General features: G+C 40.4%; 1 protein-coding gene across 3 annotated transcripts in view; it reads right to left on the bottom strand.

Annotated features, from left to right (window-relative positions):
- The window catches only part of MYH9 (myosin heavy chain 9), a 74490-nt gene that overhangs the window by 18685 nt on the left and 31619 nt on the right, over window positions 1–24186 (bottom strand). For all 3 annotated transcript variants that reach the window (XM_040594291.1, XM_040594293.1, XM_040594292.1), the window contains exons 4-20: window positions 23350–23377; window positions 22446–22539; window positions 17159–17251; window positions 16411–16474; window positions 15758–15856; window positions 14733–14876; window positions 11833–11928; window positions 10644–10762; window positions 9492–9644; window positions 7529–7702; window positions 6567–6740; window positions 5866–5980; window positions 3321–3514; window positions 2873–2994; window positions 2403–2472; window positions 1298–1458; window positions 479–587 (exon numbers count right to left, since the gene is read on the bottom strand). In XM_040594291.1, coding sequence (XP_040450225.1) covers window positions 479–587; window positions 1298–1458; window positions 2403–2472; window positions 2873–2994; window positions 3321–3514; window positions 5866–5980; window positions 6567–6740; window positions 7529–7702; window positions 9492–9644; window positions 10644–10762; window positions 11833–11928; window positions 14733–14876; window positions 15758–15856; window positions 16411–16474; window positions 17159–17251; window positions 22446–22539; window positions 23350–23377 — 2009 coding nt within the window. The remainder of the gene's footprint in view (window positions 1–478; window positions 588–1297; window positions 1459–2402; window positions 2473–2872; window positions 2995–3320; window positions 3515–5865; window positions 5981–6566; window positions 6741–7528; window positions 7703–9491; window positions 9645–10643; window positions 10763–11832; window positions 11929–14732; window positions 14877–15757; window positions 15857–16410; window positions 16475–17158; window positions 17252–22445; window positions 22540–23349; window positions 23378–24186) is intronic.

Raw genomic sequence — 24186 nt, forward strand, 5'->3', positions numbered from 1 at the left:
ATCCCACACATTTAGAAGACACGATTTCTTCACGTGTTCATTGTCTTTATAAAGGTAAAATATCTACAAGTCTTAACAGCAAGATCAGACCTCAGTGCTCTTCCTTTGCACTTACAACCCTAGAGAAAAGAGATGGCAAGCCATCCCCATATTAACAATTTTTGTCTAGCTAAATTGAGTAGCCACGTAGTAAATGACTCTTTGAAGTACCATACCACCAAAGGAAGTGATCCTCTTACTCTTCTTAGGCATAAAGCATTCAAAGATTACTTCTGCTTTTCCACATTACTTGAATATAGCTTTGCACATGATTTATGCAGGCATACTGCACAGCTATCAAATATTCTCTGCCTAAATCAATCAACATGTAACTGCAAACCTGCCCAATTGTGGAGGAAGTGGTCTGGGGGCTCTGGTTCAACCTGAGAAGCTGAAACTGCAACCAAACTGTCAAAATTGCAAAGGGAAAAATTATTACCTTGGTGAACAACCTCCACCATTGCCAGTTCCGCAGTTTCAAATAGGCAGCGCAATTCCTCTGAAGCACTTTCATGGCTGTCAGTTGCTGCTGGCGTTTGGCAAAGGCTCTGCAAGGTAAGTGGAAGTCAGACAAAAGGAACCCACAGCAACACACAATTCTCTCCACTAAGCCCTTTCTCAGATAACTCTATGTTTTTACTTTACAAGATTCCTTCCTAAAAAACCAGCAAAATTTCCAGTGAACATCCTCTATCTTTTTCAAGTTTTTTTCTGCTCAGGTAAGGATTTTTTTTTTCCTTTATTCAATTCCCTATTTAATGAAGTTTTTCCCTAATGTCATCTAATCCATAAAGCCTCACTCTTAATTTCAAAAAAGGGAGACTGGTAATACACGTGTTTTTTCTGCCAATCTGACAGATATTTTTGGTTTTAGAACTGTACCATTTGCAGTCCTACCCAATAACTTCAGAGAAATCCTATACCTCCTGGATCAGTACCATACTAAGACTTTTTCATTTGCACACTTGCAGTTTGAGAATTTCTGTCAAAATCTTTGCCTGCTGTGTAGTATTACTACAGAAAGAAGAGACTTTACTGCTCTGGTAGTATGTGGGATAGCAGCACACTGAGTTTCTTGCAGGTGCCAGAAGTCCGGCATTACAGAGATCAGAAAACTCTAAAACACCTTCAACAACAAATAGATCATAGCCTTTCTGACAAAAAATAACTTCCAGTCAGCTTTTCTAAAGAAGAAACTTGTACCTGAATGGGAAAAACGTACATTTTTATGATGTACTTTACAAAATATGGTCCTTACTTTCTGGCCAGGTAGCCTCTGCAGCATGCTTGGAAGCCAATAATGACATCTGTGATCTTCAGATCTCTCTCTTCTTCAAGATGAGCAAGGACTCCAGCTCTAAAAAACACTTTACTCTGTCCAATTCGGTAAAGGTTTGAATCCAGCTCCAATGCTTTGATCTAAAACGAGAGAAGCATTCATCTCATGCAAAGGCTGCTTCACGTGAAACATCACAAAATGTATTTATGTTTCATGGCTGTAAGACACCCGCTCCCTACAAGGAGCCACCTAGGCCAACCAAAGTTCCTAGCTCAAATAAGTCCTGTCCCAATTAAAGGAGTTGGAGGTCAGCCAAGCACAGCATGAAAAGGAGGTAACCAGAGACAGAAAATATGATAGAAAGCATTGTTTAATACACCACATCAAGTACTCAGAACTACAAGGATGCTGTGAGGAACATATGCCAGTCCCAAGAGCCCTCTTCCTTTCCTAAAGGAAAAACACCTGTTGATCCTTCCTATTTATTTTTTCCCAGTCCTAACCTTTGTCAGAAAAAGGCCCCCCAGCCAACTTTCCTGTCCTTTAAAGGATTTGCTTATACTAGTTAAAGAAGTATACCTTATTCCTCTTCAGAAAGAAAAAATAGGAATCCCTTACAGCCAAATTCAATTCAGTCTCCCCTAGTCTTCAAGCTACAGAGCCAAAGCTTTCCCTCTGAAGCAGGCAATCCTGCAGAAATTAATTGGAGCCTTCATTGAAAGCATCTGTCATCAGCAGGCTGTTACAAAGAGTTTGTTGAAGCTCATACTTTAAGTATAAGGTAAAGATAACATTAATGCTTCTAAGCATTTTGATTTCAGGAATACTGCTGGAATCTCAAAGTATATGCATCTGTGGAAACAAAGATCCTCTTTGCCTAGGATTATTGAACCCCATGCTAGTCAGAAGCCTCCATCTGCAAAGCCAAAAGAAAACTTTTTGCACCCTCCTCCTACCAAACAAAACACTTGACTTTGGAATTTCAGTCTGTGAGTACAAGACATATTTAACATGCACAACTCTGATTTCCAAACCACACCCATAAAGTTTATTCTATTCAAGTAGAGTTTCTGGGATGTCTTACCATCAGTACACAAGCCTGCTTCCCATCCATAAATCCTTTGGGAATTGCATTTGGAGTTAAGATTTCATATCTGAAAAGGAGAAAGCATTTGAAAAGGAGAAAGCATTAGACTAGTTACACAAGTATATTTGAAAACAACAACAAACAAACAGGGAAAAAAAAAATCAGTAATGCATTCCTACGCCACTATGAGTTTGACAGTTTACGGTCTCATTAGAGAAAAGAAAATGCATCTCCAGACAGAGTATGAAGCAGTCTTAGATGGGGTTCTCTGTGCCTCACCTTAAATACACGCTTAGCAGAGAAGTCAAAGATGCTTTCAAGAGGCCTTGTGCCATCAAATATAAAGGGACAGATGTGCTGCCTTTGAAAAGAGTGGCAATCTAGTTGCAATAAAATGCTTTAATTTGTGCATTTATGTCTGTCTTTGCCAGGATAAAGACTGATTCAGATTCTTTTCTAGGCCTTACCTTTGTCTGAATTCCTGGAACACAACTCTGTTGGGGAAACCTTGACGACAAATACGAATTCCCTCCAGCACTCCATTACAGCGAAGCTGGTCAAGGACCAAGTGGGGATCTAGTTTTCCAGCCTAGTGAGGAAAAAGTACACTTTATAAATACCACAAAGCTTTTACAAAAGGGGCTTACCCCCTTGCGTCCCCCTGTTTTTTGTAAAGCAGCCAGTCCTCTCTTTTCCAGCTAGAAGCAATTGAAAGTTTTTATGCTATCTTAAGAAGAACTGCAAAGATTGGTCTCCAAAACATTGGTAACTACAGTTATTTAGGATGACCTTAAAAAGATATCCTGAGAATACAGGACATTTTTAAGATCTCTTGCAAACCCTGACAAAGAGAGCAACCCAGCCACACGCCCCAAAGAAGCCCATGTAAGACTGCACAGGCTGTACTGTCTTTACCTTCTTCTCATGGTTGGGGATAATGCAACGGACGAAGTTTGGGTTGGTGTTCCTCAAGGTAGCCATCAGTTTAGCCAGCTGTTCTTTATAGAGCTGTCCCACTGTTCGGAACATACCCTTCCTGGTTTTAAAGGCCCCTGGCAATGCTGTATCTGACATACCAGCTACCTGATCCAGCCCAACAATACGGTCAACTAGAGAGAGCACAAGAAAGGGTGTTAAAATTCTTCCACAGAGGAAGCACTGGAATGTACAAAGAACATCTGGGAAGAACAGGATGAGAGGAGCTGCAGGATCCTTTTTGCTTCATCTCTACACAGATGTTGACTCCTGTACAGAATTTGTGCAGGGATAGGAGCAGGAAGGAAAAAAAAAAGCAACAGCTCACTACAGGAAGTTTGAGCGATGGAGACAAACTTACTCCCAAACATATTCTACTGATGCTCTGGATAGCAGCTCTGGAAAAGCAATCTAGAAGTGAGTTTCAGATGCTTCTACTTGCTTAGGTTACAATGAAAAACAACAGACCAAGAGCTCTAGCTGCTAGCCCAGCAGAGTCAACTGTTAGTTAACTCTAACCCAGAAGGGGCCACAGTTAAAGAGAAAAAGCCCAGCTTCACTCTTGCATTACAGGCAGAACAGCCATGACCGGTGATCAGAAAAGCCACATCTACTTTAAACTGAGCAAACATGGTAAAAGGCATGATAGAAACCAAACTTCAAGATACCACTGTTTGAGTTATTTTTAGAGTACAAGTATTCTATGACAGCATTCTATGACAGAGACATGAACAATACCACTAGGAGAAACTCAGAATCCCTTGCCCCAACAGTTTCTCCACTATGCCACACTGACATCCAAGCACTGATGAAGCTATCACCTTGATGTGTGGACTCCACAGATCCTTTTTTTCAACAGAAGCCAACTTGATCTGAGAGTAGCAGGGGCAAGAAGAAACTAAAGCATTACTTTTTCCCTTTGCTCTTTTTCATGGAAATAAAAATCCATCCACACAACCAAATCACTGCAATTTTCCACACCCCTAGTACATTTTTATTAAGGGCTTCAAGCTACTACTTCACTTTATCTCTAGTGGTTGGCTGATGCCTACTCAGGCTTCCCAATCTTCACTTCAGAAAAATATATCAACTTGTGGTCAACTGGCTTCTGATTAAAAAACCACAACTAAGAGAAACCCCTACAAAAGAAACAAGAAAGGATATCCTGATTTACAGGTAGTATTAGTTTAGAACTGCTCACTTCTAAAGCAGCTGTTAGAATAGGGTCAAGGTTGTCTTATCAGAAAGAAAAGAAGGTTATGTTACTAGATGACATCACAGAGAAATCCACAGAAGAGTGTCCCAGATTGCAGCTGGAACAATCTTGGGCTCTGCAATCTACATCAAGATAGCAAAAAGGACAGTCGTTTGCAACAGAAGATCCAGCCAGGAACAATAAATGAGAACTGATAAGCTGTGATTCAGTTGACATTTCAAGTCCAAAAGGAGTCACACACAGCAAAGGTCTTGTTAGGCACAACTTGCTGATGGCCGTTTTTCATGCAGTACAAGTTCCTTCGCCAAACTTTCTTTTAAATAATCAGCAGCTGAAGTCAAATCCCAATACTAGAATCAATGTTAAACTGAATTTCAGTTTAAATGCAGTCTCAGAAATCTTCCCTCCAAATCTTGCAAGAAATATAGCCTTACTAGCTCTATGGTCAAACAGTTGACAGGGATTTGCTTCTAGCTGTCCCTATGCAAGTCTTGCAAGAGCAACCTTTAGCACCTGAATATGTCTATATTTTTCTTGTATCCACTTGCAAGATGAGTTTTGCTTTTGGTTTAAAGTCTGTGAGGAGCTACTAGCACAAAGCAGAGGAAATGAACAAGAAAGACAAGCAGGTATGACAAAGGGACAAAGAGAAGTTAACAAAAGCATTTCTTGCATGGCTCTAGGATGCATTACACACATGACAAGACAGCTGGGTTTCTCAGTCACCTGGTTCTAGATGAAGAATAGGAAAGTGTTGATAGAAATAGGCTCTCTGAACGTTCTGCATCTCTGTAACAGACAGAGACGTCAAAGAAAACCCACCGCAGAAAGTGACAGCAACAGTAAGACTCAAAAGCAGATAAAACCAGAGAAGAGTAAAATACTGAACGCTGCAGAAAGAACACACTAGCTGCAGGACTGAAAACAGATTCAACCTCAGATCCTGTGTTTGCAGCTATGCAAGCTGCTGGGACATAATGGTGCATTTATATTTTATCCTGGTATGCTTGGTTTCAAGAAATAATTGCTATATACGCAGCAAGCTTAACCTAAGTTGACGTAAGTGAACCTTTCTCTTGAGTTACAATGAACTTTTAATGAAATACCATGACCTAAGCAAAGGATGTTCTAGATAATGCTCATCTTGGTGGTTTAGTCTTCAGGGAAAAAAAGCAACACAGCTCACCACAGACTTTTGATGATCAAACTCTTCCACATAAAACAGGAGAAAAAAAAACCAAAACAAAGAGATTAAGTTTAATTACATACCATCTTTCCACAGCTCAGACACAAACTTATCCGATGACTGGTGGAGAAGAGTAGCAATGTTATCATTCAGTGGATCCATGTTCTTCATCAACCATTCATCCGCTTTATAATCCACCTGGAGAAGATAAACACATCAAGAAACTTGGGGGGGGGATTTTCTGCAGCACAAGATGCAACAAGATCCTGCATAGTCTATAAAAGCAGCACTGAGGTTTGCACAATCAGCAACAGATTACCTAATCACTCTTGGATTTGCCATCTAAGCAAGCATACCTACAAATTTCAAACCCTAACAGACAGCTGCATGTTCTGTTCTGTCAGTAAGGGAATGGATTTGCAATGCTAGTTTGCACCACCCACAGTGTAACACAAAAAACAACTGCATCATCATTTTTGGTGATGAAGTCTTGATGCAAGACTTCAGAAGCATTTTTGAAAAGTACCTTCAATCTCACCAGGTTACAGAGAACAATTTAAACTGGTGTCTGTTTGACCTGTCTTCAACTATACATATAAAAATTTGCAGGTAAATACCCTTAGGCCCTGTAACGTCCACAGCAATGGAACGACCTCATGAAATCTTCCACTGGTTTCCCATAGGCAGCCGTTTTCGTAAGTAGCCATTTCTAAGCAGCAGTGGTTATACATTAGAAAATCAAGCAGACATCCCAACGTTCACGTTTTAGCTACTAATTCTTTACCTTGCCAGCATAATGTATAATACAGAAGTCAGCTTTGTCTTTCAGCTGTTTTGGCTTCTGAAATTTGGGGTGAGTGCCTTGTTCTTGTACAACTTTTTCCACAAAGCTTTTGTCTGTTGCTTTTGGGAACCAGCACTCTTCATCCAGCAGGGCCAGTATACCAGGAGGACCAGCCTTAAAGAAGGGAAATATCAAAACATCATTAAATACATGACTGCACAATTCATTAACACCTTTAGATGGCTAGAGACATAAAGGGTACCTAAGCCTGATCCCCATCATGTTCACCTGCTATGTGGTATCAGTTCAACTATTTCTATGCTAATAGAAATTGTTAACAATTCTTCAAAATCCTCATCTGAATTCTTAACATTTTACGAAAAGGTCTCTTCCATCATATTTGTCTAGGTTATTTGACATGGGGGAAAAAATGTTTTTAATAGAAGGAATACTATCACACTGTTCTCCAAATATTTAGGTATCTAAATGCAGAAGACCACAGCACAGCATTTCACAAACTAGTCCTTACTATTGGAACATCTACTATGAAATCTATACATATTCAAGTTTCATTAGAACAGAAGGAAAGCAACAGAGATTCACAGCTTCTCACCACACAGTTAAGTAAGGAGGTTCACACTACTTATGGTAAACGACGCACACATCTAGCACCACGTAGATCTACACAAATAAAGACAATCCTGTGAGAGGAAAAAGTGGCTGACTATATCTATTTTCATGCAGTACTTCCTGCAGAACTGATACTAACAGACTTATTGGTGACACATTCAAAGAGGGAACTGTTCGCTTCTGCTTCCAAATATACTTCTAAACATAAACATACTTCTAAACACAGTAGAGGATTCCAAAAGCTAGAAAGCTAATTTCCAGTTTATGTCCTCAATGACAAAATTAGTGCAGCCATTTCTTGCTACTCGATGGTAGAAGAACAACAAGCTTACCGGCTTCTCTATGAGGTCAATGCAGGGCTGCAGGTCCAAGCCAAAGTCAATGAAATTCCACTCTATGCCCTCCCTCTGGTACTCCTCTTGCTCCAGAATGAACATGGTGTGGTTAAAGAGCTGCTGCAACTTTTCATTTGTGTAGTTAATACACAACTGCTCAAAGGAGTTCAGCTAATGAAGAAAAAGGTAGAAAGATGTTTGAACAGTGGTTTTTGAAGACACACCTACTATTCTCTTAGCGTGAAAGATCACATCTATAGTTCAGGAATTTAAGTTTGTGCTCTGCATGGGGTGGGGAGCCCTTTGTCAAAATCTCCATTTGCTTACGAACTGCCTTTCCTGTCACATGCCATTGCATCACTGCTGCAATCCCTAGAGAATTCATATACACTGTTCCTCAGACTTTGCAAAAGAATGTTTAGTTGTAAACAAAAGAATAATTACTACAGCTACTTAACCTGGGAATAGAAAAGATTTTCTCACAAACTCAGAGCTGGCAAGTGCTCTTCATAGGAAGGGGAAGGAACAGAAGCCCGAATACAAACTCCTAAAAGCATGTGGACTGGAAAGTCCCCTTTTAATCCTCATATATAAAATCAGAGCAAGGAAAGAGAGGGAAAAAATTCTTCAACATCTCCAGATTTCTTCAAACTGTAAGGACAAGGTTAATAACCCACAGTACATTTTCATGTTAGACCACGCTAAATACAACGCAGCTGTGAAAGAACGGTCCCGTTCTACTTCCTCCACGTTTCAGAAATTCCATGTATTTCCACTCCCCTCCTTTTCATGAGATTCAGCAACCATGAAACCAAAGGTAGACTAATCGGAGAGGGGAGAGGAAAAAAACAACCAGCCCTCAACTTTTCCATGTCTTAATTTTCCAGTTTGTCCAATTCACTTTGCAGCTGCACAAGAGTTAGATCCAGCATAACAAAGGTTGATAACAGCTGCCTGTCTGGGATAATGGCAGGATAGTTCTCTTCTGATGGCAGCCTATGGTTGCTTCAGACTAAGTATAATGCAAATCCACATTCTAAAATTGTTGTTTCAGAGACATAAAGGTTTGGCCTGACAGTTCACTGCCACCTACAGAGGGAGCTCCCACTTCCCCTCTTTTTCCATCTCTCAACTTTCCTTCCACTGTTCCTATCCTACATTCATCTTGCATCAGTTTTTATGCTCAGATTCCCCTTTGCAGACTGATTCAATTACAAAACACCCTAAGAAAATATTTTCCCCAGGGCTAGAGAGGTGAACAGCACAAGCAGTTGCAGCCAGGAGCAGCAGAGGGGAAAAGGAGCAAGTTCAATCCTTTTCTGCACTAAGCAGCTGCTGTTAAATCTAACTGCATGTGAAACCACAATCTGATCCCTGATTTTCAGGTTTCTTTAAGAAAGGAGCATGTATAGGTCAATTTATATTGGATCTGATTTGGTCTACCATGTCTTTGTTTTTTCCAAAATTCATCAGTAGGAAGAAAAAACTATCTCTAACAATTTTTAACGACACTAACAGATTTTTGATGACGCTAACAGGTTTCAGCAGATCATCCCTTAAATGTTTTGGGACAGACTAACAGGACATGAAATTTTAAGTCCAGTGGTGATCCGTAACTCTAAACACTTAAAAAAATTTTTTTGTAGGTTAGCAAACTCTTAAAACTGTGAGCTATAAAGATTCAAGAACATCTCAAACTGTGAAATTAAAATAATTCTAATGCACAGGACAAAAAGCATGTAAGCACCAAAATATACCGCAATGAGAACACATGTGCAGAATATGTCAAATACTAACAAATGAACCACTTATCTGACAGTTCACATCAGCAGAGATCTCAAGCAACAAAAGTAGAATCCTTTCCAAAATTATACACTGTTCTCTTCCAGTTTTAAAGTGATTTCCTTCAGCAGTCTTTGCTCCATAATAAAAAGGGTACAAGGACCTGACATCCCCTTACCTCAAAAATCTCAAAACCAGCAATGTCAAGGATTCCAATGAAGGATGCACCCTGTCGCTTGGTCTTATCCAATGCCTTGTTGATACGCATAACCAGCCACCGGAACATACGTTCATACGTGGCTTTAGCCAGCGCCTCAATGGCAAAGTCAGCCTAAAGAGAAAAGGCAAAGATCAAGAGTTAGGTTAGAATCTAAAGAAAGGCACAGATTACACAGTTTTGGCATCTAATGGCCCAACTGCAGTCTGATTTTCCCTCTACCACCAAACTCAATGAACAAGGCTAATTTCAAAAGTTATTCCTGCTGAAAAGTAGTGCAATACTCCACAAACAAGAGCAAAGAATCTGTCTTACTAAATTAGTGTGTCAAAGCCAAATTTCAGGATCCTGCCTGCTGGAGAAAGCAATGCCTGGTATTCAAGAAAAAAATCATGCCCAGTGACCTCCACAGACTATAGTAACACAGCATGTTTCACAGGCCTAAAGAAAAGCGTTTAAATTCTTTTGTAATTTTGGATTTGTGAAGCCAAATCCCTCCCTCCCATGCTACTACCCTACCTGGGATTGACAAAAAAGTACTATGTGTAGTAAGAAATTAAATATCAAAATGGAAAGGCAGAATGGAAAAGCAGCCCGTGACTATTTCTAGACTTCACTCTCTTCCTAAACCCTTCCATGCTATGGGGGCATGTTTATTCGCACTGAGAACAAGGACGTGTTAATAAAGAAGCTGTGCAGCGAGTACCCACAGGGGCTTTGCCCCATTCAGGATCCTACTAGCTCCTAGGTCAGGTTTCAATTAGGGCACAACCTGATTCAAGAGTGTTACAAAATTTCAAGGCTGAGCAGCAAATTCTTCCACCCTAGTAACTGACCTACTCAAAAATAGTGCTCTTTGTATTATAGCAGCTTGAAAATGTCACCCGTGGATCCAGCACTGAAGAATCTTACTCCCTTGGGACAGCCAGTTGCCAAAATTAGGGAAATTACATTCTCTTGCAATATGCACGCTACAGTATTCAAGTGTGGTTGCCATACATTGCAGTCATAAAGATGGTTATTAAATGCTACAAAACCCTCTAATACATTTATTAGCTTTGTGGCGGCAAGATAAAAGACTAAAGTACTTGTTCAATTTTTCAAAATGCTTACCTGCTCTTTGGTCTGAGCTTTCTGGACATAATCTCGCCCAACTTTGATGCGAGGAGTCAGGATACCTCTAGTGAAATCCGTCACATTGATACCCAAGAGGTGAGACACTTTCTGAGCAGCTAAAGATGGTAAAAGGAAACAACAAAGAGATTAATGTTCATTTTTCTCACAGAAGGCAAAAGAAAAAGAAAGACATTCCTGCAACTGCCTTCCCAAAAGTCACAAAACAGCTTATAAAAATATTAAATGAAGAACAGGTTGATGAGACAAAGATATCTTCAAAACCAAAAAATCCCCCAAAACCCTCTTGCAATGCATACTACAGGTTATTGAGAAGCCATGAAATTAAATTTAAAAGAACACTCTCATGCAACTAAGTAATAACACAGAAGCTTTAGAAAGTTCATTGTAATTTAAAGATATGTCAAGTAATGGATTTCTGAAGCTAACTGTTCTGTCTTCAGCTACTGATTAGTCTTTGAGGCAACTCTGTATTTCAGATTCAAGATTCAAACCCCAAATGGTTTATTCTCCTCCCCAAACGTCTATTTAGAGGGTATTTTCCATCATAATAATTGCCAAAAATATAAAACCTTAAAGATAAATTAACAGCTTCTTACATTTCTGCAGTATATCGATAATGAAGGTCTAAGAGTTAAGTCTTCCAACAGATAGCTTTCTTATCACGTGAAACAGTGTAATATTTACACACGTAACAATGGGCAATGCAATTAAAACACATACACATACTTTATACCCACCACAAAACTACGCACCTTACTCTTACAGTCACATGTCTACCTACAGAGTCAGCAAAGAACATTCCCTGAAGCCTGATAATGTAGGTTTGCAGAAGCAATCATTCCTAGCTTGGTTAAAAGACACACACACTACATATTCCAGTAGAGTAATCTTTTTCATCTGGTCATCACATGCACTTCCTGCCTAGCCCTGTCACAGGAACACTGCCACGTTCCTGCCTATGGGTGGCTGCACATGCACGCCTGGCAACACAGCGCGTATTTCTGTGAAGGAGCACATCAGCTCCTTTGTTAAATAATTCACCGTATAGGAAAACAAGACTCCAGTATTCCCTACGTACTGTAATATATCCTGCTACTTGCAAGAAGCTTCTGTAGGCCTTTCTCTGCATTTTTCTTTGTGGGGAGGAAGGAAGAAGATTGCTTACCTGTATTGTCTGGCATAGAGGCTTGGTCTGTATTACGCTCCTTCTTGAAGACTATGTTGCCAAGTTGAAGAACACCTGAGATAACCTTCAGGAGACCTTTTAAAATAATAATTACAGCTTAGTGTCAGACATCACCAAAAGCCCTGATACATCACAGTCACCTTTCCTGACATGGCTAAGAGGCCCTTCCCAACATCCCAAAGATCTTTATGGAATCTGGAAAAACAACGCACAGGTAATTCCTCTAAATGACTCCCATTCAGGACACAGGACTTGCCCTGTCCCTCCTATGCAAACTACACAGCCTGGCAATTTACCTGTTCTCAACATTGTTACAGTGAAGTGGGAGACAGGACTGAACGTAACGTGCCACCCTACAACATATATATTTTCTGATAAAAAGTTTGTTCTCTGTTAGAGGGCCAAAATTCACTCAATGAATTCAATATTCAAATTTCCTCAATGACTACTATTTAACACAGGAAAGAGACAGTTATTAAGAGTACAAACCAATTAAGAGAAGGAAGATTTTGTTCCTTAAACCCTGTACCACTTTCAGCTCCCTGACCAAAGTCTGTAGTCCATACAGACATATAATGTATGAAAGGCAGCAGGATGTGGGAGAAAGTGCCTGCACCGTAACTGTTACTAATTACATGCTGAAGCACCCCACCCATTGCTAATGGTATATTCATACTCTTTGAATGGTGCACATAATAAGAGCAGCATCAGACACTAGGACAGGAATGACATTTTTCAATGCCATTGCATCAATACAGTTTTCACTGTGTATCAAAGCTCACTGCATAAGAGCTTCTAGTACCCTTGAGTAAACTGCAAATGCAAAGGGAATCTTGTACCGAAGTTATTTCATTCCCTAGTTTCTACCTGTTGTGCTGGTTTTAGCTGGGATGCAGTTAATTTTCTTCATAGTAGCTAGTATGGGCTATGTTTTGGATTTGTGGTGAAAGCAGTGTTGATAACGCTGCTGAGCAGAGCTCACACAGAGCCAAGGCCTTTTCTGCCTCTCACCCCACCCCACCAGTGAGCATGGGGGTGCACAAGATGTTGCGAGGGGACACAGCTGGGACAGCTGATGCCAGCTGACCAAAGGGATATTCCATACCACAACATCATGCTCAGCATATAAAGCTGGGGGAAAAAGAAGGAAAGGAGGGACATTTGGAGTTATGGCATTTGTCTTCCCAAGTGACCACTAGGCATGACGGAGCCCGGCTTTCCTGCAGATGGCTGAACACCCACCTGTCAATGGGCAGTGATGAATTAATTCCTTATTTTCTTGCTTGTGCACACAGCTTTTGCTTACTTAAACTGTCTTTATCTCAACCCATGAATGTTGTCACTTTTACCCTTCTGATTTTCCCTCCATTCCACTGGGGGCAGGCAATGCAGAGAAGTGAGCAAGTGGTTATGTGATGCTTAGCTGCCAGCAGAGGTTAAATCATGACACTTGCAGAAACATTTATTTTAAAACAACATCTTTGATAGCAGAGTGAACAAAGGCTCTATATATGCTACATGAGGACTAACAGAAAAGAAACACGTAAGTTCCTAGTGGCATGTTATGAAATCCAGTGGTTTGGTAGCTGAATCTGGAATCCTGATAATTGGATAGACAGCTTACTTGTATGTTGTCTCAAATTAAGATAGTCAGCTTTTAGACTTTACATCAAAACCTACCATCCAGCCAGCTACTGTATGTAATTATTCTGAAGGGCCTATAAGGAACATGAATGCCCTTCACACTTCGAACAGCAAATGCAAAACACTAAAGCTATCTTTGCTGTAGTGGCTGGAACCAATTTATCATCTATGTGACAGCAAAGATATGCCCTAGAGCATACATTAAAAACCCAACTCAAAAACCTGAGCACAGAAGGACATCCTGACAATAAATTATGCTGCTAATTCTTTTATTCGGTTTAGGCAAATTTCTCTTCACCTCTATATAGCAGTTTCAGTCTCAGATGATTCAGGATATCAAGAAGTATATTAAACTGCGGATGACAACAGCATGGATTTATAGCAGTCTGGACCGGGAAGAGCAATAGGTAAGGCACAGGCACATATTCCCTACAGCCTCAGGGCTGCAGCTTCCATCAGAGGAGGTGATGACCTCAAATCACCACAGATGCCTGCTTCAGTGTAGAGAAAAAACAGTCCTAGTTTTATGAGACCTTACACATTTAGAAACCGAGATTTTGCGAAAACACTGGTTCCCAATCACTGAAGCAGATCATGAATGAGACAGCACAGAGCTCTGGTGAATACATATCACTGCACTTTGTGCTGGCTGTATGCAATTCTAGCTTCACTTTCATGGTACTGTGCTCCCAGAATCAGACAATATTAATTTCTGATCAGCAGTTCAGTGTTAAGCTGGAAAGAAAGGCACTATGACCAGGCCATTCTCAAAGTACTAATCCAGCAGTGGTTGGATTAGATACTTTAAAGCCACTGCTTAGGGATAGGGGGTGCACACAAGCCATGCATTGCACAAGAGAATGAGAGGATTCTTGTATCTTGGATATGTTATTCATAAACTGGATATACAGCCCTCATATTGGAAACAAAAACAGCAAGCAGAAGCATGTTTTCATTAGCTGCTTGACTTGTAACCTTAACTGTATAAACTGAAACTGTGCTGGTAGATCCTGAGGTGGGTCACTCCAAAGCTACTAAGTTTATTATTTGTACACTGTTCACTTGGGGGGGGGGGGGAGGTGCAGCATGGGAATGGACACCAGGCAAAACAAAACCAACAAAAAACCCAAAACAAATAAACAAAAAAGAACCCCAGAACAAAAAAGCTTTAGAGATGTATGATCTCTTCCCTCTGTCATTTCCTTGCATTTTCAAGCCCTTCATAGGATTCATACCTATCTGCTCCTCATCTGGGATGCCCATGATCTTCATTGCCTCCATGGTCTCCTGAAACATATCTTTGTCTTGCTGACCCGGGATTGTAACATGCCCATTGGAAAGGAAGCGGTATTTGTTGTAAGGCTCCAGTAGCAGATCAGCTTAGGAAAGAATTGAGAAAGAAGTTACTATAGGTTTTTTTTTTTGTTTTTTTTTTTTTTACTAGACAAACTACCACCAAGACCAAATTTCTGACTTGCATATGCTAGCAGGTGCTGTATGAATTTAAGATTAAGCCCAGTTTTACTGCAGGCTGAATATTTAATGTATTTTAGACAAACTTGGAGGTTTTCTGCCTTATTTCTTTTTATTCCCTCCTCTGGACTACTCTACCAAAGCAATGTCAATCATCATTATGCCTTAAGTCTGTAAGAAGCAGGGATTAACTCGGAAGTAAATTTGCCTTTAATTTCAGGCAACTCATTTGTTTCAAGTCAGGTGAAAGTTAATACATAGGTCTTGAAACTGCAGCAACTATGAGAAAAGTCCTGTCCTTCTGTCCTTCCCCCAGATCAAATCTGCAGCTCTTCCACACCATGGATTCTAATTACTAGGCTGAAGTATTAAAGCTAGGTGCAGTAGGATCCTAGACTTCTAGAGCTGCTTAGGTGCTAGCAGCTTTGCTCAATTCAGTTAAACAGTGAGTACATCGCAGTAGGACCCTTCCTGCGCTAAAAAAAGTTTACATAATGCAAGACAAGACTAAACAAGGGACAGTAATTTAGATAAGGAAGGGTGTAGAGTCATTGCTGGCAAGGAGACAAGTGCAGGAAGGAACCAGAGAAGGAAGTTTTCAGAAACAGAGAAGTGCAGGGGGAGGGCAGAGGGAAGTATGACTGTGTAAAAGAAGAGAAGTAGGGGTGACCGTATCTAAAAGGCAGAGCCAAGACACTGTGAAGGAACAGGTCCTAGCCTACAAGTGTTTTGGACCCTCTGTCATTGCGATGAGGGAACCCCATAACCACAACAAAGTCACACTTACTCTTCAAATGCTCCCCAGCCCCAGATAGCAGGTAGTAAAAGATGTGGAAGGTTCTCTCCTCTTTGGCTTGACGAATTGCACGTGACTTCTCCAGCAGATCTGCAGAGAGTCAAGGCATATAGCAGGGCGTACAAATCACCTCTTATTCCATGGCAGGAGAAAAGTCTCCTGATGTACTACTACCTGATGTTCTTCTCATGCCGTTAACAGGGGTATTGATATATAGCAATCATTACCAGTCAACAACCCACTGAGCTTCAGGTCTCAGTTCTGCCAGCCTCCGAACCATGGCTATGATAAGAAAGACTGAACTGATTAAAAAAACCCAGAAAAACAGTGGCCATCCATCCCCTATTTGCCTTGGGCAGAAGTGAGAACAGCTTACAAAATTCCAAAGCTATTCATCTTATCGTAGTTTATGCTTCCATTTCAGCCTCCTGAAGTTAGAATTCATTCATTCAGAAAAGGTTTCCATCACAATGAAAAGATCACAAAATACTATATGAAGAAACAGGAGAATGCAACAGTAATCTTGCTAAGTGCTTCCTACCATTTTCTCAATGTGACAGTCAATTGTGAGCAGACTGCGAGTACCATTACCGCCACTTCTATAGCCTTTAACTTTTCCTTGTAAGTGGTTACAGAAAGGATACAGGTCTCAATATTAGCTCCGACAATGTAGCCGTTGACATCAAAGTTGATTCTGATGAATTTGCCCTAAGAGGAAGATAATAGCATTAAAATTAGCATTCAGTGGTTAACAGCAGTAAGCAGCAAAGGTAACCTTCTCTATTTAATTCAGGAAATTCAGAACAGGTCAGACAGGTTTTAGGCAAAACATAAGGTCAGCCAATAGGCAATGCCTACTGATCACACCAGCGATTTAACAAACAAGGCACCGCTTTCAGACATTTCTGACATTCAGAGAGCCTATAATTCAAATTCATTAAGCTTCAACCTAGATTTCCCATAACCAAGGTCCCTTCAGTTTCATGTGCTATATGACCTAAACAGCTCCATCTTCCTCAATGTCAGCTTCAACCATTTTCATTTAGTTTCAGCTCTAGGTCCCTCATCTGCCCCTCAGACACTGTCTGTTGCTCTCCAAAGCAATCAAAACAAGGACCAGTATTTGCTCTCCAGGATAAAACTGACTGTAATAAACTTACACAAAAAATTGGTATAGATGATCCTTGTGCAGAGTCAGGTTCATTCATTCCAGAGACCTATCAGGCCTATTCTGGATAATTCATGGAATGAAACTCACTTCCCAGATTAACGTGAAGGAAGTCACTTGCAGACAGTTGTCCTACCCCTGACATCAATTCACCCAGAAGTAGACTAGGTCTTCCCTCTAGGAACTGGAGAATACTGGCACCCATGTCAGATAACAATACTCACAAATCTTGAGGAGTTGTCATTCTTCACCGTCTTGGCATTTCCAAAGGCCTCCAGGATTGGATTAGCCTGGAGCAACTGTCTCTCCAGTTCTCCCTAGAGAGAAATCAGAAATTAATAAAGTAGATAGCAGTTCACTGCATTAACCCTTGGGTCAAACCAGCGCTGAAGTTTCAATTCACACTAGCTTAGCATCTGTTGTAGAGAAGCCATATTAAATCTTTGGAGATGATACCTTAAACCTTCAAAGGAGACTCATTAGTTATCTGGGTAAAACAGAAACATTCACAAATATTCCTTGTTCCCTTCCTCAACACAACGGCATCCCAGTGCTCCCTTTCCATTAACAAGCCGCCCTTCAAAGCCACTTTGTGTAACACCTCACAGACTTCCCAGGATCAAAGCGAAACACCGTACCATCCAAGATCAGGCCCTCATTCCAGAAGTGTCTTGCCATCTAGGCTGGAGGAGTGAGGAAAACCCTGTCTTGCTACTGCAAAACAGTCCTGAACTCTGCTAGTAGTAGGTTAAGAAGTTAGTCTGAAAAGGTCTAATTTTTTTTTTAGAAAAAAAAAAAAACAACCACAAACAAGAAGCCTGCACTAAGAGCCGACATCTTCCAAAATACAAACAAGCAAAAAACTCCTTTGTAAGAAGGCACACACACACACAAGAAGGGGAATTAGTGGTATCCCACAAACTGCATGATCGCTTGCATTCTGCTGCTATATTCGCACACTCCTCCCCTTAAGGAACATAAAATGCTGGAGCTGTAGAAAAAGAAAATTCAGAACCTTTACCCCTGTCAAGTACTAGACCACTAGAGCATATACACCTTTCCCTGCAGGCTCTAGATATATCCCTGGCTGTTTTTAAAAATTACTTGTCCTCTGTGCTAAAAGCATGAAGTTCTATATATTTCAAGATTGCCTAAAAATCTTCTAGAGACAGAAAATGACAGTTTATACTAATGTTTCTCTTTTTATCAGTTATCAGCAAGTACTCAAGGCTTCCTGTGCATAATGGATGGAAATGAAGTTAGATTCGCAAGAACTGGAATTTATGGGCCAATTATTTAAGGGTATTTCTAAAGGAAAATTGTTCCCATTTATTCTCAAAGTGCATTATAAAACAGATTAGTCCTTACACAACCTCTCTAAAAATACATGCAATAAAAAAATATATACGAAGAGGAAGATACATGAGAAATGTACAAAGAACTACAAATTTTATTTCTTACTTCCACAATGACCTCAGTTCATGCTTGCAAAGAGCAAGGCCAAACAAGACCCTCAGGACCTGCAGAACCACACATACACAGAAGGGGCAGCTTCTGCAAACACTTCCATTCACTGACAAGTATATATAACAAGGAGGGTAGCCCTGGGAAGGGAACCTGAGGTGGGACATCTGCGCTCTCACAACAGACCCAGTGTATGGTTTTGTAAGGAGAAAACCTTGAAAACTAGGGTTTAGTCCTTGAAACTGTGTGGCAGTCACATTTCTCCTCCCTTCTGGCACGTGTAATGAAGTTGGGACATTCTTCCCTCATCCCATTTCTCCTCCCCATCCTGCAGTGAGGTCCTAGGCCTTTGTGTTACTATGCAGGTGAGAGATGCAAGCAACATAACATTTCAACCCAACTATGAAACAAAATGCCCATTTTTTCCCCTAAACAGAAGTCAAGTTTAGACATAAAATCTATTCTAATTTTTTGGCTAAAGATAAAACTAAGGTCATGCTTAGCTACACAAAGATCAAAAGTTGACAGAAACCCATACTGTAGACCCTCCTGTTATTTAGTACCTCAGGAAAAAAAGTGTCATTAGTGTCAAGTAGGTGTTGGTAAACTGTGGTTTAGTGGTGATTAGGTCTCTTGAACCAGCAAGGTAGCAATATGCATAGAGAATGCCAGCTCAGGCTCACAGCAGTATAAAGCTGTGAGGAAAAGAAAATGCTTAAGAGCTGGTCAAGTCGGCTAGCCTTCATGACTTGCCTTAGCACCATAATACAGTGGGAAGATCAAGTTCTCAGAATGCCGTGGCAATGGCACGTAAGATTAAGTGGCTGCGATTACTGCAATGTATTCACTCCTCACTGTTCGCTGTCTTTTTTTAAAAAAAAGACCATCCCATTATCTTCAAAATTGTAAAGACTTTTTTTGCGTGGCGCTGTTTGGTTTATTTTTACCTTAAATTTTGATCAACTTTCATTGAAGGAAGATACTTCATTATTATTATACAATGGGTAATTCTGCAAAGCAAAACCAGTACAACACAGAGCTGTTCATCACAAGCTTTCTAGAAATTCTAAGGTTCCTATCATCAAGACGCTGCCAATTTTCTGACACCTGTAATTGCCATTCCTTGACCTGAAACAAATTTGTTTAATACTTGGCATGCATTTGAAGTATGTACAATATTCCTCGTCAAAACAGAAGCAGCAGACACTGGATCTGTTAGCCTGTGGTTAGACAGTGCAATTCAGTACACTCTCTTTATAGTCCTCTGAAGTTACACCAATTTAAAGCAACAAAAATCCTTGATATCTACCTTGTATGCTGCATTTTTTTGCATCTCATATGCTTTTTGGAATGATTTCTACACAATGTAGAACTTCTGCCAGCCATTTATTCTTCAGGAAGTATGGAGAAAGGCACCTAGAAATCACAGCTAGCTTTCACAGCATGCAATTTAAAAAACTAAAAGATGGGGGAGGCTGTTTGGTGGTTTTGTTTGTTTTGGTGGGGCTTGTTGTTTTGGTTTTTTTACACTTTAGAGATTTACTTTTGCATTCTCTGCAGTTATGTGAGAGATTCTTCGATAACTGAATCCCAGCAACAGTGGGTTGGATGGAGAAGGGAGAAACATCGTCAGTAACATAACCTTCATCACAAATGTTTAAGCATTAGCAACTATTACCCATTAATTTCTGATTAGCTGCAAATTTTTCATCTTGAAAAAAAACTGTTACATGACTTGAATCAGTAGAGGAGAAGGGACTAAACAAGGGAAAACATCAATCTCAACTTCCATAAACAAAGTTTCATCAAATGAAGTTTATATGATTAGATTCAGTAGACCCCAAAAGCAGCTTTAATGTGCTCAGCAGTCACACCATGCAGCTAGAAGCTATTTAGCTGAATATACTAATGCACTAGGATCAGTGGAAGGTGCCATTGTCTCCAAAACAAAAGAGCTGGAGTTGAAGAATATGCTTTATAAATCTGATTTTGCTCTGATACTTGGGAAAACGGGGGCTTACATCCAAAACTCTAATAGGTGACAGTCAAGAAACCTTCATGGTAGATAAAGCACCACTACTTTCTATATTATCATTGATTAAGTTCTATGCAGAGTCTTGCAGCATAAAGGTTTGACACTATCATATTCTACCTAAAGAAGAAAATCTGCCATGATCAGCATACCTGAGATTTTAAAAAAATTTAATGCATTCATCTTCATAAACACTTATAATCTGGTTGCGAGTTCAAGGTTTATAAGGAATTGTTGCATAGAGCACTCATTACCAATTACATTCAAAGACTCCAGTTCTAAATCCTCTCTGGTAAGGCTGGTGCTACTGTCTAGTTACAAAATCAGAGCAGAATGTGAGCTGCAGAACTTCTCAGAAGAATCAAAACTTGGGGGGCAATAAATACAGAACTTGGGCAAATCACCAACCAGTCCAATTTAGAATTGGTTTATTCTCCTAAGAAGACTGCCTGTCCTGCTTTAGTGGTTCAAATTTTGCTCAAGGATAAACAGGGGAAGAATACTTAACTCCATGGTTTTATTTTCCACACACACCAAAAAAAAAAGAAAAAAAAAAAAGAAAAAAAGGAGAATGTTTCTAAATAAAGCTACTGACAGACCATGGAAAAAGTCTTCATACGTCTGAAACTTTGGCACATACAAGGTTGGGGTTTTTTTGTTGGATTCCAGAAGTTACTTATTACTCTGTGTGCGCACACACACAGTATGCCTGTGTGCAGAAATGCCTTCTTATTTGTATACTCTATACACATAAGATGTCTACACGTTAAGCTACTATGGGAAAATCCTTCTGTTGTGATACAGTGGACACACTTGGCATCTGGCTTGCATTACACAGCTCACCAGTGAACATTTCCAACATGTTCAGCTCTGGCTAACAAGCTCAGCCCCAGAACACCCTGTCTGCAGGGCAGCCTTCCCCTCAACCTTCTTCACAACATGCAGCCACAACTCACTGCAACGAACACAAAGCTGGCTTTAACACCTAACTACATTTGTCTTACTAGGAACACCACACACTACATGCTTATAGTTCTAGGAAAGCCTGGTCCAGTCCTATTGCCCTGGAGGAATACTTCTGAACTGGTATGTCTTGGAAAATTCTGCAAGAAAAATCTTAAATGCAAACTAGTATTGAGCACAGAACACAAGTATTCTTGATATTAGTCTCCAACTGAACATCCTCACAAAAAGATTACTGTGCACCACACAAAAAAAAATAATTGTGAATTGTCTATGGATTTGTTTTAGCTGCAGAAAGTGACATTGGTGTGGAGTGAAAAGCTGCTCAAAAAAAAAAAAATCACACAATGGGACAGAAAATGCATTCCTGGTGCAGAACGTGCAGTAAACGTGCAGCTCACCTACGAGGATACAACTGACGAATTCGGCAATAGTCCATCGGGGGAGAGGGAGGGGGAAAAAAATATAAGTGAGACATCTTTGAAGTCCTCCCACCATCACCACCACCCTTCTTTCATGTGCTGCTAACACTTGGCTGTTTTCCACCCTTTAATTTTTTCCTACAATTTCAAAGCTTTCAGCTGATGTCCACTAGCCTATCACTCCATTCTCCAGGTTTGAGACAGTATATATAATAGCTAGGCCTAATCTATAAAAGTACAGAAGAAAGGAGACAGCTCCTCCACAGAAGGATCAGTTGTAAACTGCCTGGACTGGTTATAAGCAATACATCCATGAAAAGTTCAGCATGGGTGATCCTTCATTTGTAGTGTCCCTTGCCTATGCACTTGCCCATGAACCCAACAGGTTGTGGATGAGTTTATCACCACTGTAACTTCACTGAATTCAAAGGAGTTATGGCTTAGAACAGTGTTCCCTGGCTTGCAATTTTTGACAAACTTGTTTCATAGTTCACTGTCCTCCTCAGATCCCTGATAGATGTTAGTATCTAGGCTTTTATTGAGCAATACAGCTTTTACCAACATCAGCTAATATATATTTATTGTCCAAAGTCAGCACAGCAATAAAGCATCATTAAACCTAGGTCTTACCTGGTCTTTTTTGGACTTGTGTGAAGAAGCAACGTGAGCCAGATACTGAATGACCTTCTTGGTGTTCTCTGTTTTACCAGCTCCCGATTCACCTCTGTAAAGAAAATCTGCAATTCATTCACAAACAAGAAGTAGGGGGCCATACTCATATATCTAACCCCAAAAGGGCTACAGAGCTCCTTAACTGCACTCTGGCCATTGCGGCACCTCCCTTAAACCCAAGAAAAAACAAGTTGTACTGGCAAGCTGGTAGCAGTGTAGCTGGACTGCAGGCTAGCCCTCCGGCCGTTTGCCACCACATGCAGGTTCCATATGCATGCACATAGGAGGGAAGGCAATAAAAAACTATGCTTTCTAGTACTTGGATACAAAGCCTGCCAAATGGCTGAGGAATAACTCGGAGGCTGCTGTACAGGTAGGGGTGAAAGGTAACAAAGTGAATCCTTCAAAAGGAAACTTCCTGCGTAAGAAGAAACATACCAATTCCTTAAGCAGAACTGAGGGCCAACCAATTTTGGTGTGTCTAGAAGAGAAACTGCTGATTCAAGGGTATCTGTTACTCTGTTGGCCTTATCAGTATGAATGTACTGAAACACTGAAACAGCTGCATCAAATCTGAAGGACTTTTCCAAGCCTTTTCCATTGACAAAGCTGTATTTCTTTAGGAGTTTGAGTACAGGGACTGTTTCAAAACCTCCCTTTCTTCATCCACTTCTTAGAAAAATTATTCTGCAGAAAGGATTAAATATATATTGAAAGAAATGTAGTGGGACCTTCCTTGACTCTCCATTATTACCTGATTTACTGAGCCTACTCCCAGCACCTACAAATAAGAGTCATCCAACCAAGAATTTAAAAACACAGACTCTGACATCCAGACAAGCTGATGACTGTAAACACTCACGTGCAAAGGATGGACTGATCCTCTCGATCTAGAATAAAATTTAAAAAAGCAGTCAGACTAAGATTCTGGAATTAAACTGTGACAGAATGAAATCAACACCAAAGACAAAACCAGGAACTAGTAATCTCTGACAAGTACCTTCAGAAATATGGCCAGATAACCCCTTCTCTGACAAGAGATCCCAACCTCCCACCATATGATAAAGTATACTGGCACCATAGCAGTTTAGTTTCCTACATCCAGAAAGAACATTGTTTGCTTTACAATTTTTCCACACATCTCCCACCGACTGTTTCTTTACCACTGAGTTACAGTTTGATGTACATCTACTTGTTCTTCAGCCCCCCCCCCGCCCTGTTATATCAGGCCCATACTTACAAAAGTTATCAGCAGAGCAGTGGAAATGGAAGGGGGAGGGGGGAAGTGGAACAGAAACCATTACAAATCTTGAAGTGCCAAAACTTCACATCAAACGGAGGCTTTCACCCCCAAAACAAACACTGGCAGCTCAGTGAGAATTTTTTGTTATTTACTTTGTACACAATGGCCTTGAAAACTACAACACTGAGCAGCAGCCCAAGCCCTATACAGTTGGTCTGTTTGTGGCACCATCCCCAACTGCATTAACACAGCAGCTGGTAACAGCAGAAACCTTTTCTTCTTCATGTTGACATACCAGTAGACGTACTAATTCCTGTGTTCAAGTCCCAGCTGTAGGTGATAATATCTTTCCAGTTACAGAACTTATTCACCCAGCTAATCCACCACTATCTTCTCCATCTTTAACCTCCTTTCAGCTTTCACCTGCGATTCCACTTCCTCATACACAGTCCTGAC

The sequence above is a fragment of the Falco naumanni genome, chromosome 5 (assembly GCF_017639655.2).
Source record: "Falco naumanni isolate bFalNau1 chromosome 5, bFalNau1.pat, whole genome shotgun sequence".
NCBI classification, from domain to species: Eukaryota; Metazoa; Chordata; class Aves; order Falconiformes; family Falconidae; genus Falco; species Falco naumanni.